The 21,584-nt window shown below is 34.2% G+C and overlaps 1 protein-coding gene across 1 annotated transcript; it reads left to right on the plus strand.

The window, feature by feature from the left end:
* Positions 1-1,431: 1,431 nt before the first annotated feature.
* On the plus strand, positions 1,432-21,117 carry LOC145651309 (uncharacterized). Its single transcript, XM_081697561.1, has 17 exons — positions 1,432-1,569; positions 1,668-1,815; positions 1,914-2,018; positions 2,343-2,435; positions 4,004-4,060; positions 4,152-4,235; positions 5,685-5,777; positions 6,105-6,200; positions 7,234-7,326; positions 9,585-9,671; positions 11,406-11,504; positions 12,566-12,715; positions 12,959-13,057; positions 13,142-13,234; positions 14,009-14,095; positions 17,236-17,325; positions 17,736-21,117. Exons 1-17 carry the CDS (start codon positions 1,521-1,523, stop codon positions 17,815-17,817), a joined length of 1,605 nt encoding a protein of 534 aa, XP_081553687.1. The 5' UTR covers positions 1,432-1,520; the 3' UTR covers positions 17,818-21,117.
* The last annotated feature ends 467 nt before the right edge of the window (positions 21,118-21,584 follow it).

Here is a 21,584-nt window from a genome sequence, read left to right on the forward strand (position 1 = left end):
TGGTAATCAATGTGACTCATTTAGAATGTTTATACTTTACGCATTAAAAGGTACACAATTACGAAACCTGTGATGTAATCCAGTATAACAGTTGGTACACCATTCTATATTTTGTCCCTTTCATTGTATTAATTTGGATTATTTATTGCCTATAAGCCAAAAGGTTTCTCAATACATAAACCTTTTGGAAAATTTGCGAACATTTCCCCCCGATGTTATAAAGGCAAACCCTAAGTTTTCTTCAAAATGTGAACTAGGCCTGTTCTCAACAACTGGCTTTTGTTTATTAAACATGAGCAAGAGCTAATAACAACAAAACCTATTTTTAATGTGTACATTTTTGTCATATTTCTAAAAAATGAAGACACACAAATTGTACATAATTAAATCCACATCTTCCATCTCTGCACATCAGATGCACTAGACATGACTGAGCTAGAGCTTGGGGAACCCAATTAAATAGGGAAGTTCTGGTCAAAAAAAAGAAATGTCAAGTGGGAAAGTGACAACCGTGAATGACAGATAAACAAAAGTCATCAGATCACGAGGTGTAGGGGTTGAAGGAGCAGAAGGCTGAGAGTCAAGTTTTGTAACTTGAGGAAACAGAGCTCCTGTCAGCTATACTACAATGCCATCGCGGTTAGAGCAGTGTGGCTTTTGAAATCACATTGCTGGGAAAATTATATTAGATTTGATACAGCAGCATCCTTGTGTATTGTATTGCAGTCAAAGGTCATAACTGGGAAATTTAGTGTTTTATGCTCAATTAGAAAGGATGAAAACATTCATTTTATCCTTAAATGGCCATTGAATCTATATAGAACTACATTTTGATGTTGTTATATAAAAGAAGGGGTGACCTTTTCCACAGTCCTTGACAAGGAATAAGATAAAGAAAATTGTTTTTCAATTTTTTCTTAAATATTGATTTGATCAACAAAATCTGTAAAAGATTCAAATGAGTGAAACAAGATATTATTTCAAAAATAATGGAGGTGCTCTAATTACATGATGATGCCACTTTAATTAATGTATTCAGTGGTTCAACACGCTGTTTGTTTTTAGAAAGAATATTTCAAGGTTGCAGTTCAACACTAATAGACAATATGCCCATTCCAATCAATGTACTCAGTGGATCAGTAGCAGGTGTAGATTTTGTCATAAAATAACAAAACCAAATCAGTACTTTGGTTTTTGGCCAGTACTTTGGACTTTTGGCCAGTCTGTCTTTTTTTTATACATAAATTTACTAAGAGATAAACAATATATCTTTGAACTAGTTTTGCTCACAGACTTTAAGTTTCTTATCAGAGAATTGTTTACTTTGCTTATGCAAAGCATGTCACAAACTGTATAAGAGCAGATCTCTTACAAGTCAGTGTGACTGGAACAGGTACAGTGAATCATAAATAGCATCTAAAGCTTATAAATATTTAATACATTTCCCAACAAAAACATAAAAACTTTAAATCAGATAATTGTTTATTTATCTTTGCCTTTTTCAGACCAGATATTACAATATGAATAAGCTTTTAGTCATCCTAACCCTAACATTCCTCCTGTCTTTTGGTAAGTTAACATCTAATTTTGAGTAGGAAAAATGGTAGATCTAAACATGTATATTCTGCACTATAAAGGTGTCTGACCTAACTCCATATGTTCTCAAGGAGTGGACTGTTTCAAAGTGTCAGAAAAAGATTATGACAACATTGATCAAGTGCTAGAATTTGGGGTTGAAGTGTTTCTGAACTGTCTGGATAAAATCAAAGAAGTAACTGAGAAAGTGGTAAGAGATGACATGCTGAGAAAAAACAGGTAAGACCAACAACATCTGACTGTTTTCAATGAATTAAAAGGAAAACAATTATTATGGAGAAAAACAGCTTTACAATGACACCCTTTCATTCATTCAGAATTGCTATACGAAACAACTGGAATTGCTTCAAAGAGACAGCAAAAAACATCAGTATTGAGGAAAGAGGTAAAGGTGTGCAGGATGAGTTAATTGTAGGAGCACGGTAAGTCCATTCTGTATTTAAGGTGATTCAAATGTAATGACTGCTTAAAAATTAAGATGTTTGATAATTACATTTTTAATGTTCAACACATTCAGATCTGCATGAAAATAACAACCTACATGTAATAGTATCTTTAAAAACATTTTATTTGATGATTGATTTATGATTAGTTAACCAGATTATTGTCATAGTCCAAGAACAGATTTAACTAAATCAGTCTAACCCCCAAAAGGAGCACACTGTGCTCCACTATATGTACTGTAGGTGGTTCTTGTATAAATTCTAAATGTGTGTATAATTGATCTTTGATTACCTACTTCACAGCACTGTGCGAAGACTTGTCATGTACTACAAGGATGATGTCACAAACATAATCAGTATGGCAGCAACAAAGGAGAATGTTCAGCAGTACCTACCGTAAGATCTGAATTCAGACTATAGTGAAACCCACAGAATATAATATTTAACTATAAATGTATCATTTTTAACTGAACTGATAGTTTCACATATTAAATTATATATTTTCACTAATCTATTTCATAATATCAGTTGGAATGCTTTAGCTTTTATTTAATCACTTCTACACAAAAATGTGCATTCTGCATCTTAATAAATCATAACCTTATTCTACTGCCCAGGATATATGAAATGTTCCCTAGTGGACATGATCTTAATGTCCAGGGGTAAAGTTAATATTAATTTATACCATCTTGTACCTACCACCTGAGTGTTAAAAAATAAATGTATGGAAATAATGTAACTAAAGGAAAAAAGGCAGGAAAAATAAATAAATCAATGAACAAGGTAGTGCCTGAGCTGGGGCAAATTACATATGCAAGCAAGATACATGAGATAGTCTGAGGCCAGTATAATGGTATAATGGATATAATGGATATAATATAATATACAGGATAGAATATACAGGAAATGTTTACACAACATTGAAAAAACACAATATTCAGGATCAAATGGCTTCTACAATCAAATGGCTTCTACAAATGGCTTCTACAAAAGTCATTATTTAGTGTGACCTCCCTTAACCCTAAGCACATTTTGGAGACTGTGCTGAAATTTTCTGAAGTAATTCTCTGGTACCATTCCATTCAAACCAGGTTCCTTCAATTTTCAATTGTAAGGGGAGGTCACAGTAAATATTTGCCACTGTAGTCTATAGAAGCTTTTTTCCCCCAGATTTTTAAAAAATTACTTTTTAAAACCACATACAAATTTCCTGTATTTTCTGGTTGTATTCTAATAAATGTCATTATACCATTGATAAAACAACAAATATAATGGTGGCCTCCGACTTTTGCACAGTACTCTATATCCTCCAGGGCAGAATGCAAATGGATCAGGATATTCAATGCAGCCTAATACAGTAGTGTTCAGGGAAATTGGAGTGGCTAGGTAAACTACATCATTTTTGGCAGATCTGGCTGAGCTAAAGTTCAGGGAAATCAGTTCAACAGAGAATTTCTAGATGTCTTGGGAAACAACTAAATGTTTTTTAACATGAAATGTTTTTAATCTGAATTGAAATAAGAAAGACAATCATGCTTGATCAAGTTTATCAGGGTATTATATACTATATTCTGTCTTTTAAAATAATTATCAGTGTTTATTTAGATTCTGCCATAAGTTCACTAATCACAGGAAAATATCTGTAGTTAACTGGTTAACTACTCACCAGCCTACACTTACCAAGTCAAATTTTGAGCTACAGTAAGGAAGCAATACAGCCTAAAGTTAGCCCAAAGTTAATAACACTGGGACATTTCACAGTGTTTAAGACAGCAGCTCTTTGCATTTGCACAATCCTGTCCTAAAAAATACTTAATTAATGAGTTCTTAAATCCTGTTGTTACAAATTATTGGTGGGAATTTCACTGCACAGTAAACAATGAGCCATGCTCCCATTTTAATGGTTCACCCATTTCTTTCATACATCATGCCAACAATTCTGCATCTGATCCTCTACTGAACAGAGGAGTGAATATAATAAATGGGGTCATTGAAAAAGCCAAAGTGAATGAGCTCTGGGGGTAAGCATGTTTTTCTTATGTTTCCAGCATAATCCCAGGTTTGTGAATCACAACTTTTCATTGACACCATACACATTTCTTGTTCTTACAGAACTTTGGTTGCACAATACCTTCCTGAAGCTCCTCCAATCAGTAGTGCTCCTTTGGAGTTTCTTTGTTACCTTCTCTCCATGAAGTAAGCATGCATGTTTTAACTTCACTTTTATCTTTAACTGCTGTTACTTTACTGTTATCTCTAACATACAGACTGGGAAACAGTAGAGTACAACTTTGTTGTTCTACAACAAAGATTCCTTAATTAGCTTTAGTCATAGCCTGTGGTGTTTGAGGTATCCTTTCATGAAATTTCATCAGAGGTTTTGCTGTTATAGAGACACTTTTAAACACTGAGAATGCCATAAGTGCTTTGTTGACTGATAGAACATACATTTTACACTAAGCAGTTCAGCCCATGGATTGGTGAGAAATCTTGTGTCTGGGTACAGACCATTTTCTGTAGTACACCTGGATGTTCTTTACTGTCTGAATACTTTGAATGGAGTTTTAGACTGTTTTTAAATCATTATCCTGTTACATAGTAAAGTTTTGTTCAGGTTTTTCTTAGTTTAGAAAATCATATTTGTTTGCTTTCATATTTGTATCTAAACTGTAAATACAAATAAATTTACAATCACATGCTGACATTTACAAATATATACCTGGAGTTGATGCACTTGAGGGCTTCTGAACAGCATCATGTATAATGCACGAAATAAAAGAGGAAATACAAACATCACCCAGAAGCTTACTTGCAGCAGTCAGCAGATCAGAGGCCCCAGTACTCAACTTGAAAAAAACATGATATAGTGTACTTGGTTTGTTTTGGAAAATATTCCAGTACATTCAGAATAGTTTTTATCAATGTCTTAATTACAAAGCAAACTTGATTGATTTGTCTGGCTGGCCATTCTGTACAGATTGTAGTATATTGCATTTTCACATATAAGGCAAAACAGATTGATTTGCTTTGAACTGGCATGTGTATATGTTTTTACTGTGTATGTGGCAATGCACCACTGAGTATACATAAAGTGCAGGGTAAAAGATTTCTTTTTCATTCTTTATGAGAGTATGCTCATTGCATTGCATTCTGTAATCATTTCATTCCCCATTCAAACATGGTGATACTGCTTAATGCCTGCTCCACAGAACCTTTGTTTTTATAAATATACTTAACAAATTTGATGTTTGTTTGTCACTGATACATGTTAATAGCCTGTTTAACATCTTGCACAAATGATTAACAATCAACTGTTAACTGAGTGTTTGAGTGGATTGAGTGGTAAGAGAGCACTGGTATTCCAATTTTCTAAAAAGATTCTCTGAGGTCTAGGCAAAATCATCTAATCCATTCCTCACTTCCCATCCAACTCAGTGTGTATTCTCTCTCTCTCTCTCTCTCTCTCTCTCTCTCTCTCTCTCACTCTCTCTCTCTCTCTCTATATATATATATTCAAAAGTTATGTATATATATATATATATATATATATATATATATATATATATATATATATATATATATATATATATATATATATATATATAAATTCAAAATTGACAACTCCTTTTTCTTTGCATTTAACAGCACTATGGAAACATTTGTGATGAACAATCTTAAAGTTGGTATGGATGTTATTTCAGAAATAAAAAAAATTGATTATGAACATTTTTCTGAAAGGTAAGAATTTGTTTAAAATGGGATGATACTGTTCATTAATTAATTTCTTAACACAGCACTTACTACCTTTGTGGGATGGCTAGATAGATAGACAAAGTATAAAATGTCTATAATTATTGTTAATGTAAGATAAATATATGCATCTAGTTTGTTTCAAACACTTTCTTATATTAATACATTTCACAAGACCCTACATGGGATTTCTACTAGTGTTTGTCAATATTGGTGGGAACTCTACATGAGTTAGCTATGAATATACTTTTAATAACTAACAGATCAATTTTATGACTTTTTAAACTATAAACTATTATTCTCTATGTTTTAAAGAATTAGGTCTGTTTTGTTTTTAATTGGAACTAAATATTTAGAAATTGAAAAATCTGAGAAGCAGGAAGAAAAGGACACATTCCTCTTAACAGTAAGGTAAGTACCTTTATCATATGTTTTTGTCATTGTGATGTCTAACAAGTTGATTTTGTCTAACTAATGTTATCTAATGTTGGATTTGAGACAATACTTGTTGTCATTTGAATACTTGTTGTCATCTGAAGTTAAGGCAGAATGACCCAGAAACAGCCATGCATATGCACAGTTTTTATGCTAAGTATATGGAAATACAGACACCATAACCCTAGACTTTGAGTTGCAGGCTGATTGCGAAGGCTTTGTTTATGTCAACGCTAAAAGAAATCTCTTAGATGTTGAAACATTACACTGTCTTCCATGAGACTTTTATAAGCATCTTATTTTGAATATATTTCAGTAATACTTGGTGACAACATTAATTCTTCATGAATCCCACATACTTAGCATGTTACACATTATATGCAGACTGTTATAAATGCTTTTGGAGATCACAAGTATGGTTATGCCAGATTAGTGTAAAGACAACATTTTTTAAAACCACATACAAATAAAGTACTGTATCTGGATCATGGGTGCTAGAATCAGAATACAATACACTGGCATAAACACATTTCACTAACACTGTTAACATAAGACATATGACATAAAAGAAAAGTGAGTACAAGCATGCTGTGAATGGAATTTAAATTAATCCAGCCAGCAAATCCCACAAGTAGTAGCTTTACTAACTAATTGGTCCTCATACTCCTTCAAATTTTTGACAACAAGGCTCTATAATGCCGCTGCCACTGCATAATCAGACTTTAAAATCACATTATTGCAATAAAAAAAATCATCAAATCCCTCTGGTTTTTATATGAATATACTTATTTTAGTTTATAAGTTTTGTTATTTAGCATACCCCTTTGCATGTCTCAGGTTCTCTACATGTGCAATATTAATTGGTCATATGGCAGAAAAGTATTAATAACAAAATGTTCACAGATACTCTGGCTCTTTTCACATTAGTACACCATCTAACTCAATGGGCTATTTTGAGGGAAAATGTACACTGACAACATTGCTATTTTCTGCTGTTCCTTATTTTCAGGGTTGCCTCAAAAACATTAACTTTTTTCTGGGATGGATTTCTGAACAGCACTTATACTCCTGAATTTAATGAAATGTATGAAGACATTGTAAGGTAAGATACACACTCACACACGTGTGCGTATTTGTGTGTTTCTAACACCAATTGTATTTATTCATTGCCACTGTATAATAAAAGTCTAATACTAAGTTCAGACTCAAACTTAAGATGTTCGAACATTATTCGTCTACAAAGAATCTAGGAAGAAAACCTAAATTACACATTGACATACAACAGTGCACTGGTGGTTTTACAAACACCAGTTATGAGAGATGGAAAGGCAGTGGTGCCACCAACTTTGTACTTTGTCTCTGTTTGTATAAAGTCTCACTGCAAAACAAACTTGAAGCTGCTAAAATAAATTTGTACATCTCTTGGGGTTTTCAACAACTTTTCAATATGTTTAATATGTAACAGTTTCAAAGAGATTTGGTTTTTGTGTACTACTGGAAAGTTGATGGCATCACTCTTCCAAAAGTGCTTAAGAGAACTTAATCTTTTTGAAATCTGATATTATATAACAGTGGCAATAGTTTGAAACAGTAATTTAAACATTTAAGAGGATAACGTGGAGTGATCACGAGACGGAAGCATTCACTGAGAAGAACAAGATTTTTTAAGGACAAATCCAAAATCAGAGTCATTAGAATGGTCCAGGGTCATAGAGCCAACATGGAGAGTGTAGGAACAAATCAAAACAAATCAAAACAAAAAAGCAAAATGATAAATAGACAGGCTAACACAGAAAATACAGAACACAAGCTACATACAAAAATTCAGGCAGTGTAAAAACACAGATACTAGAAAAGATCTACATAAAGCAAACACAGAGGCAAGGATTAACAATGACCAGCAACAAGACTGAACAAATGCAGGGTTTAAATATATGGGTTAACGAGAACTAAACAAGACGTAGGTGAAACTCATGAGGGGCAGAGAAAAGGAAACTAAGGAATGGAACAAAAACAAGGAGGCACATGGAAAAGAAACCAGGAATTAAACAAGGACATTAGAAAGGGTTGCCAGTGTGACAGACACTAGGAGGGGCCAGTTGTGACAAAGAGCAAATTCCTCATCATTGCACAAAATTATTTTGAAATTTAATTTCTGATTTTAAAAATATCAAGAGTTCCTTATCCATCCTCAAAATATGAATGAAGCCAACAGTAGGTATAAACAAAGTTCTTACCTGACTGGAGGCTAACTTACAGATGTTGAAATATTCAAAGCCTGCAATGTTTCTATTAACCATATTTATAAAACCTCAAAGTACACACATTAACCAGCACATCTTATATATCTTATATATTATATCTTTCATTAGAAAGGACAAAGGCTCAGGGACAAAGGCTACACTTAAGCTTAATGACTATCTTTTTTTTCTATTTAAAATGTCTGCTGCTCTTATTTGTACTAAAAATAAATAATAATCTTTGTCATATACTAATGAAAAAGCAGCATTTGCAAGCTAACAAAACTGTTAACATACCTGACCACATTACCAGGCTGGATTATTGTCTCATCCTTTTCTTCTCTATTTAACAAAAAATAAATAAATAAATAACTAACTAACTAAATAAATAAATAAATAAATCTGGGCCAATGTCTGTAGAATTTACTGACCAACTAAACCTTACTTTCAGCATTATGTACAACTTAAATTATAACTATAAAAACAATAGCATGTTTAACAAACCTTTTCACAAACATCACTGTTGTTTGTCTCATCCTACCACCCATCTGAAATGTAGATTTTGATTGGATTGGATTTTCTTTTCTGAATTAAACCAGTTTCAGAGTAATCCAAAAATGGTGGGACATTGCCTTTGAAAAGTTTTGGGTCAAATGCAATCTCACCCCATGGTTCTGCCAGCTCACCACATGGTCAAATGCCAGCTCACCCCATGGTTCTGGTAGCCTTAGTGATGGTGTCATTTGTTTATATTGATACTATGCTAATATACTTGCTAATAATAGATCACATGTTCAGAGGAAGCCCAATTTAGGATCAAGGATTTTTGGACCTTTGAAAATCAGTGATGTGCAATAATATTGTTGCCTTGATTTATATGCATCTTAACAGTCCATAAGAAGTCCAATCAGTTTTTTTTAAAGGACAATAATGCAGTCATAGTAACAGTGCTTGAACTGTTGCCAAATTTATACAAGATAAAATCTGTTTGTAAGTAAATATCTGTAATATGATACTATTATTTTAATTTGAAAACCTGTAAGTCTTTACAACTTTACATTTCTTTGTAACCTTACATTCGCTTGCATTTGTATAACCAGAAACATATTTTTTTTTACAGGCAACTGGATGACTCATACTATATGGCAACTCTGCAGGAAATGCTGTTGCCAATAATAGATCTACACACAATAAGTGAAGTTTGGGGGTAAGCAATTGCAAAATACATTATTAAACAGCAATTAATGTATGTGGTTTTGATTATTGCATATTTTTGTCTTTATCGTTGATTTTCATTGTTCATTTCCATTATTTATTTCATCAATTTCATTTTTAAAAATATTATTTTAAATGTCTGCATTAATTAATGAAATATTTTTTTTTCTGAAATGATTGTCAGTTTTAGTGTTTTCATTTAATGCTGCATGTTAAACTGTGTAGCTCTTAATACTGTATGATGCTTGAGTGGAGCCTGGGCCTTCATTATACAAAATAAGTAAATAAACAAATGAATTAAAAAGCAATAACACTATAACAGTTCTCCAGATGAAAGGTATGATCTTGGGCCAGGGAATTTTGTTTTGGTTTGAAAGTGTAACACAGGACAAAAGATAGGCTGATCACACACCAGATTGGCCTGGTGCGTGGATCTGTTCAACTGCTGTTCCCACATCCCCAGGAGCTTGAGGGCTCTGTGGAGAGACTGGCCTGCAAAACCCCCACACCCTACCTCCACTGGTTCACATCTTGTTCTTCATCCATTGACATGACATTTTTCAACCAGCTCCTTGTACTTGGCTCTCTTCTGTTCCTGAGCCCAAGGGCAGTTAACTTCAGAAGTACAACACTTTATTGTCTACAAAGGTCAACCAGGAGTTTCCAACAGCCCCCCTGTGACCCTGTGGTGTAGCTGTGACCCTGTAGTGTAGCTGTGGTTTCTCCTTGCCAGCTCCACCATACTCACTGCAGTTGGCCATGCCATCTGCAAAGTAGCACATACAACACTCTTCACTGGCTTTTCTGTTAAAGATAGAATTTGAATTCCCCCAGGAAAATTGAGGGTAGTTAACCATTTTGCCTTACTTAAGGCCTAGGGTCCAGGACACTGGCTTAAAGCTTATTGTTGCCAAAGACATGAGCCTCTCAAGACCCTTCAGAATCAATTTGCAACCCAGCACTTGATGGTGTAGTCACTGTTAGGTCATCCATGAATGCTCTGATTGGGGCTGCCATGTATGAGGCCTAGACATGGGGCCTCTGCATTGAACTTCTTCCAATTTAACAAGCATGTTCAAAGGAAGAGCAAACAAGCTCACAAACTGTGCACTCTGTGATGATTCTTTTTCTAGCCAATGCCAGATGTTAGTCAATGTAGTCAAGCCAGATGTTAATCTCAAACTGAACCTTTCATAGTAGTCCAATGATCCCTAAGCATTTACCAAACCTGCCATACAACTGCTAAGTCTCCTTTGTGTCGTCTTGCTTCATGGATCAGCTGGGTGACCACTACCCTTTTCTTGGTTCAACCTGGGACTCCACCTTTCTGCACTGAGGTGCCAATATAACATATGCAGTAAGCCACTGTACAAAGATCTTGAAGACCTTCCTCTCCATTTTCAAGCATGAATCTGTCCTGAATAGGTCAATACTACAGGAATTCTCCTCCTTTGGCATCCAGACCCCCTTGGCATATTTCCAGATTACAATCAGGATTTTTTCACAGAGGTGAAGAGGTCTAGGGCAAAACATTTAGACCTTGTATGGCACCATTTTGCCCAGGTTCTGAGTTTGTTTGTGCAGCTCTTTTATAGTACTATTACAAGATGCATTTTACAGTGCTATTATAAGATGTGCAATTGCACTAAAGACAGAAAAGAGATAAATATAAAACACTATACAAACATTTGACATGTGATTTTTACTCTTTCTTGTTTTGTCCTAGAGATACAGATTTTTTGCTGGACTTTTATCTAATTGCCTTACGTATATATGCCATGCCGTTCTATCTGGCTGGTGAAGAGAGATGGTGGAAAACAATCAGGTAAAACTAAATTGTTAATATTTTTTAAAGTGCGGCTGTGTGTTGTTATTCAGAACATTAGAATAGACACCCATGCTTATAATTTTCCATAGTAGTTATTAAATATTTAGTTATTATTATAGTTATTAAATATCTAATTTAATAATTGTGTTTTTCCCGATTTCATTTTAAATAGGTCATGTAAAAACGAAGCATCCCCATAAAGCTGTAGTGCAAACATTCACTTTGTTTTCAATATTTGTTGTTAGGTATTGTTAACTTTGTATTTGGAAATTGATGACCAAAAAGAAGAAATGTTATTTCTGGATTAGTTTCATTTTATCATCCAGAGATGAAGGTCCAAATAACAGATGTAAAATGTGACCTTTGATCCTAGTGTTGCAGTTCACTGTTTACCTAAAGCAAGAAACTGGAAGCAATCCACTTGCATCTTAAATTTAAATGCATGCTCAGTGGTCAAAACCAAACTGAGCATAACTTTGTAGAATATATATTTGCACATTTGCACATTTGAGAGAAATGGTTTAGGGTTAGGGAGAAAAATGCTCATAGTTAAAAGTGTGTGGCATCTAATATTGCAAATGAATAACATAGCATAAAATTATCATGAGTTCTCTGTTTGCCCTTTTAAGTTCTTGCTTTAGATTTTTCTAGCAATTATGAAGCAGCACTAATTCAATGATAAATGTATTACATAAAAATATATATTTCTGCAGGTTTACATTTAGATTACTTGCAGATTTATATTGTACATATCAAAAATGTTTTTAAAGATCTTTTTTCTGTAACATGACAGTACCTCATAGAGAAAGTACCACACTTTCCACAGATTTTACACCTTTTTCCAGCTGCCCCATAGTAAAGTGTTTAACAGCTCCAGATCATAGACCAAACCCTAGTGTGCATGCAGGCCTCGCTGGTAGTATTTTACTCGTGTGTTCACAGGAAATGCTGTGCATGTAGAAAAATAATAATTAGTAAGAGTGAGAGAGCATGTACATTGAAGGCCATTTTTGAAGCACTGCATAACCATTCTTTTTTCTCTCTTTAACAATACATAGGACTGTGGGCAGAGGCACAGTTATTCTTTTACATCCAGTTTATGAAAAGCTGTCTGAAATGGGTGTATTTTTTGAAATGAAAAGATTATATTTTAGAGCTGTGAATGTAACAATCGCCCTTGTAGGTGATAAAGAGTTTAAGGCCTTTGGGTAAGTACTTTATTGTTTTACTAATGCAGAGTATATACAATAATATGAGGGCTACTGCTGTGATTAATTTGCAGCTGAATTTTATGTAAAATGTATATTTTCTCTACTGTGTATACCCAGTATATACCCAATCTATTTATCTTCTTAAAGCTCCATAATGCTTTACAGCAATTCCAACCTTGGAACCATGCGCATATGTATTTTATTCATTACCATTACTCTAATTTCTTCTACTGTTTAAAGAGAGGTAACTTTGGAGAAATGGAAATTGTTCAGTGCAGAAGCCAATAAAATTGTAAAAGAAGAGAAACAGAAATCATACTCCTTGCCTCCACAATTGCCGTAAGCCAAAATGTAATATATTCTAAAATATGTCTTGCTACTATAATAAATATAGCTGAGTACTTATTATTTCTTAATCCACAGGGCTTTAAAAAGGGTGATGGTTGATAAATTTTGGGAATTCATTGATAGAGTCAACAGGAACATTGATGATGAAACAGCCAGAAGCCTATCAATGTAAGATCTGTATTAAAATATAATTTATATTTACCTTTACATTTATGGCAATTAGCTGAATCTCACAATACAAAACTTCAGGTTTGTTTTCAGTAAGTCAGGTAGTTTACATATTTTCAAAAATATTTGAAAATAATTAAATATCAAGGGGCTAACCTCAAATAATCTTAAAGTCATACAACAGGTAGAGAAATGTGTTATGGAGAAAGATGAGAGAAGGAGATTAAAGATTGGGAGGTTGGGAGCACTGTATACAAATCCAGGAAGACAAGATGAATAACAGGATTTGTTGTTCAGCTAGTATTTTAAAGATGGATAAAGATTTTGATACATTGCACAGCCTTTTGGTATTTAGTCAGTTGCAGAATGACTACTAAATGTCAGTATTTATTATTTCATCTAGACTTTATTTTGTTTAAACAGATTTTCAACCTATCAGTATTCTAGATAGCTTTGTTGCTATCTAAAATCATATGTGCATAGACAACAAACTTGTGCTCTGTCTTTTTTATAGCGGATCTCTCCCCAGAGATAAACAATTAGTATCAATTAATTCTGATTAGCTATCAGTGAGTTTTTGAGAGTTACAATGAATATTAATAAAAAATGTCTTTAGTTTGCAAACTACTGTCTCTGAGTGTCAGTCAATTTGGTTTGACTGCAACATTTAAAATGTAATGCACTGCCATGACCAATAATTTTTTTCTTTTTGAATACAAATATTTTGCAAGACATGTTAATAATTATGCTGTGTTTATTTTTTGTATCTTGCAGCAACTGGAATAATTTAAGAATCATTTGCATCCACAAACTCCTGGCCAGTGGAGTACTTACTCAGGAGCAACTAGATGAAGCTCAAAGGTGTGTCATATGCTTACAAGTATCAAGTTTATAGTGTACCATTTAAAATATGTGGAATATTGAATATTTTATTTTTTCCAGTAAGTTTCTTTTGTGTGTGTGTGTGTGTGTGTGTGTATATATATATATATATATATATATATATATATATATATATATATATATATATATATATATAACAATATTTATTTATTTTATTTATTTGTTTATTTATTTATTTATTTATTTATTTATTTATTTATTTTCTGTTCCAGTAACAAATTTGGTTTTTGGATCCAATCAGCTATCAATGTGTTTTTTACAACACTGTATGTACATTCGTATGTGTGCGTGTGTATTCACACACACACACACACGGGTGCACGCACACACACACACACACACACACACACACACACACACACACACACCCACACACCCAAAATACATACAGGGTATACATCTTTTTGAGTTTATATTTGGATGGTTACCTGGTTTTTAACCTTTAAACTGCTGTAATTATACTTTCCAAGAAAACCAAATAAGTGTCAAATGACAGTATCCATTTTTAGTGGCTTTAACACTTTAATAAATTGTCAGTCACAGTTGATGAGGTTAATTTGGGCACCACACTGATTAACTAGGAAAATGTATTAATTTTTTAACAAATATATTAATGAGTAATAATTCAGTCTCATCTCATGAATTTTGTAATTTTGATAACGTGATTACTTCTTAGCTATCAAAATTTAGAATATCACTCTTGACTCACAAATGTAATAACTAAGATATGTTTATTGAGTTAATAGAGATAAGAAAACATTCCCAAAATCATTGACTTAGATTCCACTAATGACCAGAGGTATTGAGTTCACCAGAATAACTATAGTAGAACAGACGTAACAGTGTAACCAAGCCAAAATTAACCCAAATGCTTCATGGTGGACCAAAGTAGCTAACTAAGCTGTGAGAATGACCAACCTGGAAGTCTACTTAATCAACCAAACAAACAAAGACCAACAAAGGAGATATATGTGAAGTACCACTGCCTCGGACATAAGATCAGGTAGAATTCAAAGCAGGGGAAGCCATAACAAAAAGGATAGACAGGACAGTGTAAATGATTGATAAGTTTAATAATGGAAACACCAGGAGAACACAGTACAGAACAAAGCCCAGGAACAAACAAAAGGATAGTAGGCTAATAAGGGTGAGGATGAGCACTAGATAAAGAAGGGAACTAAATATTAAGGGAAGACATACAGGAAAACAATGAAGCATGAAACTAAGACAAACAGGGTAGAAAAACAAGGACGGGGAGTACATAGAACTGGGCTACTTAACGAGGTAAACAATAACCAAGACTGAAATACAGGAAACAGATTTAAAAGGAAAACCAAACAACGCTTGCATGACTGAACAAGGGGAAAGAAACCAAAAAGGGAGCAAAGCGATGAGGAATGAAATTAGACAAAGACTGGCGATAATGGATCAGGAAAGCAATGTAGACAAAAGCACTGAAATAACATACAGCAGACAGAAGAACAGACTAAGCTACACAAATATGAAGTGGGAGGGCAATACAGAGAGGGCAACGTAAACTGGAGCACAGATAGAAAGCACATAAGAACTAAACAAAAGAGCATGACAATGACGATGAGATGACAAAGCTTCTTTATCCGCAGTACTGGATTTTTGGAGATTAAAGGGTCTGAGGCCTTTCTTGGAAGGCCTTTCATAAGTAGGAGCTTTAGGTATCATTGGTCCTGAGTCCTTGCTTTTGATGATGATTCTGCAATGGTTGATTGGTGGCAACACAATGAAACTTCAGTCTCAATCCACACAACAACACAAGTTTGCTGGATATAAGTTGTCATGAGGAAATTTTGACTAACACAAATTAAAATATAAGAAATTAAGCAGAACCAAAAAATAAATAAAAAGAATAAAATAGGGCAACATGGAACTCGAGTCTGTTCTAAACATTTGGTGAGAGGCCATTAAATTAATTTCAGCAAAGAAGAAAATTTGAGATGAAACTTCTCTTTACTTAGCGAGTAAAGTGAAAAGGGGGGGGGGGGGCAGGAGTTCTTTATACATGTCTTATCCTCCTTCCCTTCACAGTTCAGCCTCAGACTGACTAGGGGGTCGAACTTTTCAGGTATATGTTGGAGAAAGGGCATTGACTGGTTCATGCATATTCAATAGCTTTTGTTTTCACAATGGGGGAAAATAATTCCTGTAGGACATTCCAGTAAGAGCCACCATAAATCAATTAAACAAAAAAAATTATATATTTACTACAAATGTCTACCTCATGGTCTTAGAATAAAGTTTGTAAACAAAGTAACAAGCCTTAGGATGGCTGAAGCAGATGGATAGTCAATTTAATTATTTTAAGTGGTTAACAATTTGTTTACAATAAACATGAGGTAAGAAAAATACATGTGAATTGATCAGGATGACTAATTATTAAGGAACAATTAAGGAAAGGAATAATGAAACAATGGACACTTATCAAATCATAGAAGCAAACACCACAATTTGAAGATTATATTAAAATAGTCATACATTGCTGATCATTACATTTGACATCATAGTATGTTAAATGGCAAGTTATTACTTTGTGAATCTGTGGGGAAAGAGAAACATATATATCTGTGAACATATCTCTGTCAAATGGCTTCCTGGTAAGGGTTTGAGTCTGATGGAATTTATGGTCACAGTTCTGATATAACTAGGCTATTTAGAGATTCCTGCATTCAATCTGTGGATTTTATAACACCTAAGTGTCAGAAAGCCAGGCCATCAGCTACGTCATTTTATGGGTTTGTTGCTCAGCATCATAGCACCAGAGGGGTCCTGATTCCTGTCTTTGGCCTGGGGGTGAAAGAAAGCCCTCCCTGACCAGATCAGATAATCAGGGATAATCTTCACTACACATTTGTCACTATTTTCTTTTGTAACTTCCACTTTAAATGTAATAACCTCTTGCTTTAAATTAGAAACATCACATGGATCTGGCTTGTGACTCATTCATTTAGCTGGCTGAAAACCTTCCACAAGGAAGAGCTATTGACACCAAAGTATTTTTTTGTGTACATCATTAAAATGGAGGAAAATGCTCATAATTTGCTTTAGTGACATTGTTAATTTTGCAGAGTCTTTGTGGATGATTTATCAGAAATCATTAGCAAATACCAGAATTTGACAGAAGGGATGGATGAAATCAGGACTGAGGATACATTAAAGTAAGGCCTGTTTTTGTTTGTTCCTTTATTAATTAATAGCAAACCACAGTTTGCACATATATTGAATGCTCTGTGTAATCATCAAAATTCAGTGAAGGAATTTGGGAAGAAAGACAAAAAACCTCAAGGATGCATCGGTCAAGCGCAACTGGGATTTAAGTCAAATGTCTTTGTTTGTGCATGTCATCCACAAAATAATACAGATTGCAGTCGTATAGGGGGAAACATTAGATGTGTGGGCTTCCAGCCATTCTACTACATAGCCATAAGCTTTCATTGGTGCAAAAGCTTATACTTTATGGTTTACCTGAACAGCAGAGTGGTTCTGCATTTTTAAAACTGAAAGATTGCAATAATACAAGAAATGAATGTATAAATGTATGATTAATATCTTCATGTGTTTGTTTCAGGGCTTTGTTCAAAGTGGTGATGATTGGGCTTAGTATTTTATATGCTCCCCTTAATCAAGTTTGGGACTTCATATCTGTCTAATCTGATCTATAAGCATACTTATTTTAATCTAAAGAATAACTGGTAACAAAAGAGAAACACAAGGCACAACTGAATATTTTGATCTCAATGTGTACCTTTGACTGTATGAGCATGCAGTTGGTCAATGTATACATTTCTCTCACTAACTAAAGCTGCATTTAATCTTAGTCCACATCAGTGCAAATAAACTAGAAACTGCCATTTTTATGTTTAGCGTACACTAGAATTTTCAGACCATTTTCTGGAAGTTTTTCATCCAAAATAAACACACAAATGATAAAGAAGGTAAATGGTGAGCATGCGCAAGTGTCTGACCTATGACTCATTTATACAATAATACTTTGTTTACATGCTGTACTGGCAATATAGCAGCCAACACCTAGAGAAAATGGCAGACAGAAAAAAAGAACAAAAGACAAACAGCTTTTTTGTCTGGAAAAAAGAGAGGTTTCTGCAGCTAAACATGAAATATCTACTGTAATAAACAGCATGGCAATAGTGCAGCCATTTTGGAACGGTGGAGGTTACATAACAACTTTACCTCAGTGTATTCTAAAAGCTATCTTTTCCCATATCCACACTACAACACAAAAGCCGATTACCCATGTGACGACAATGACTTTGAACATGGCATTTGTTTATGTTTAGTGTTTCAGTTGCACAAGGTCTTTGTTTTAATTTGTTGCCATGCCCCACTCAGGTGGTGTGTGATGCTTTATTTGCCACACTACCTGAGTGTTATGTTAGATCCTTTACTCATTTCATGAAACTCTTCAGTTGGAGACTTACATTTACTTCCACTTTTTTCCTACAATTTCTACACCTGTCAACTCACTTTACAGAACCAATTTGAAAATATATATTTTCAGTGGTAAAAAAAAAAATGCTGTTTATGTGTGAATGAATCGACAAAACATGAAAACAGACATTTTACAATTTTCTCATGTTAATGTTGACTAAGCTTTAGTAATTTTGCAAAAATAACCAGGCCCTCTAGAATGGGGGTATATCAGACATTTCTAAATATTTACACGTTCTAATTTCAGAGAATAAAAAAGAATGCAATTTTTACCTGGGTTTCTGATATGTCATGTATTTGATTTGGAATGTAATAATTTTACCATTAATAGATGGCACTCGCTGTCCTTCATTTTCTTCATCTCCACTGTGATAGAGATTTTTAGCCAAAATAATGGAGAAATGGTCATACAGAAAAGTATGATGAACTTTCTTTGATAGTGTGGATCTTTTGCCTCCAAAGATATTGAGAGCATAGTCAAGGTAAAAACATTATATATTCTTTCATGTGCCAAGAGATTTTAAATCTAAATGAAGCCATCAAACTAAAACACTAAATAAGAGTCATATTCAAGTATAAGGTGACAAAAAACAGTTTGTTAAACATGTGTTAAACATGAGTTGAGAACCATAAATCCAGTAAAACAGGCAGTGGTCAAAATAAAGAGGCAATGTAAATAGGCAAAAGTAGTGATGAGATGCTCAAAACTAATGAACTGACACCACTCAGAGTTTATGAAGCACATACTTTTAGAAGCACTGCTTCGAGATCAAATGCAAATATTACGTGATTATAGATAAATGAGGCTTCAAAAAGGTGTCAATGCACCTGACCTAACACCAGGTCAATCTTCTGATCCCAGATACCAGAACAGCCCAACAACAAATTTCCATAAAGTTTAAGAATAGTGTTTGTGAGAGGAGAGATACTGCAATTCTAGAGGGGGAAAAAACGCCATTGTACTGCCTCATCCTGGACCAACTAAACAAGGTATAATTTAACAGCTTTGAAACAAAACCATACCCAAATATATATATATTTGTACTAGACTAAAACCGATTTCAAACATATTCCATATCTAACACATATTTTAACACATACTAAAATATATTACCAATGTAACTGTAACGCGCGTTGGCCCGCATGCCGCAGGGCGCAAGGCAGGACGCACAGGCTCCCACCTGGGACGAACATTTAACATTTAAAGACATAAGGGCACTCACAGTTATTACAAACAAGGAACATGAAACAGTTAACGCTAAACAAACAAGAGAATATGTCTAACAGAAACGCGTTACATCTAGACATGATGCCGACAATAACCAGCACCCTGCACACTTTAACACGGGTTTATATACTTAAAGACGAAGGAGGTGCAGGTGTGGTTACAAACAAGACAGTCCTCCCACTGCACGTGGCAGGCGAGCGTTTCGTGACAGTAACAAATATACTATCTTGCATAGTTGCATGTTAGTATATTTATAATGTATAATTGGTATAATTGTATATTTGTGTAATTGGTCAGCTTGCTTTGCAAATTTTCAATACCAAATGAACTGAGAGCTGTAGTTCTATTTACACATAAATAATAAACTAAATCTTGATAGTGAGTATATTTAATTCTCATGATGTTGATGTAGACTTCATTCTATTTTATTTTGATTATTGTTTTTCAAAACAGTTTTGCTCTTAATGGTGGGCATACTGTGTATCCGTGTAGATACTGTGTTTTTTTTCTTTCTTTCTCTCCTGTTGCAAGACCTTTAGAGCTTTGTAACATTTATTAGCTCCATTTAAGTCTCTCCTTGGATTGACCCACTGCTTTCTTTGTTCATACCCACTGTTTCCTTGTTCCTCTGTTTATTACACATGACATCTAGCTTGACCTTGATTCCTATATAAGTTACCTTTGGTCAGCAATTCTGCCTTTTCAGCTGTGTAAATAGCTATGCAGCTTTCTGTGTCTGGTATCTGTTTTGCCACAACTAGGTTCTCCACCTGGACTGAGAACAGGGCAGAATGTATGGATACTGCACAATGCAGGTTTGTGCACTCTGGTTAAACACATTAAGCAAGAGGGTGGGTGCCACTCCCTTCATTTTTTGTTTAGGGTAGACTAGCGTAGTTAGGTTGCTTTCTTTTTCTTGCCAGGGTTAGGTTAGATGAATAACATCTTCTTTTATTTAAGTTCTTTGCTTGCGCACCATCCCTGGTCTCTATCCAGGTTAGTTGAACATATAAAGACTGTTGCTGCATACTTCTGTGTGTGTGTTGTTATTTCTTCCACGTTGCTAATTAGACAAGAGCCTCCCTTTTGGTGCGTCATAACAAGTTCTATCCTATTACAGTACCGCACTCAAATTCACTATGCTCTTGGGAATTACCCATTGTTTCACAAATATTTTGTAAAGTAATAGTGCATGGCTAGGTGCTTGATCAAACAATGGCTTGAATGAAACACACAAATTCAATGATTAAGAGGTGTGGCCAAACACTTTTGCCCATATAGTTTACCTTACAAATGTATGCATAGGCAGACATGAAGATGCACTGGAATACTGGCAGTAGAAAAAAAGTATGTGTGTTGTATTTCTAACTGAATATGCGATTACATGACATCAGTCACATTTAAATCACATGACTACAGTCACATTTCCTATAGTATTTAAGTCGACAATTACAGTTATGAGCCACCTAATATATATTACTGATAATAAATATCTACAATATTCTTCCAATCAGTATTTAGTTTCTTATTTGAAATAAGACACAACTTCTTTCCAATTTTTAATACTGAGTAAAAATGATAAAAAACAAAAGACAACAATCCAATACATATAATACAAAATCTCTGGGGTGTGCTGAATAGGAGAGTCCACAGGCAAAGACTTAAGGCTGCACAGTCTAAAGGAAATTTCAGATCCCTTGTGCTGTGTTTTGCCTCCTTATTTAGCATTATAGGAGAAGT

This window comes from Electrophorus electricus, chromosome 2, assembly GCF_041902795.1.
Source record: "Electrophorus electricus isolate QZ-2024a chromosome 2, ASM4190279v1, whole genome shotgun sequence".
Lineage (NCBI taxonomy): Eukaryota > Metazoa > Chordata > Actinopteri > Gymnotiformes > Gymnotidae > Electrophorus > Electrophorus electricus.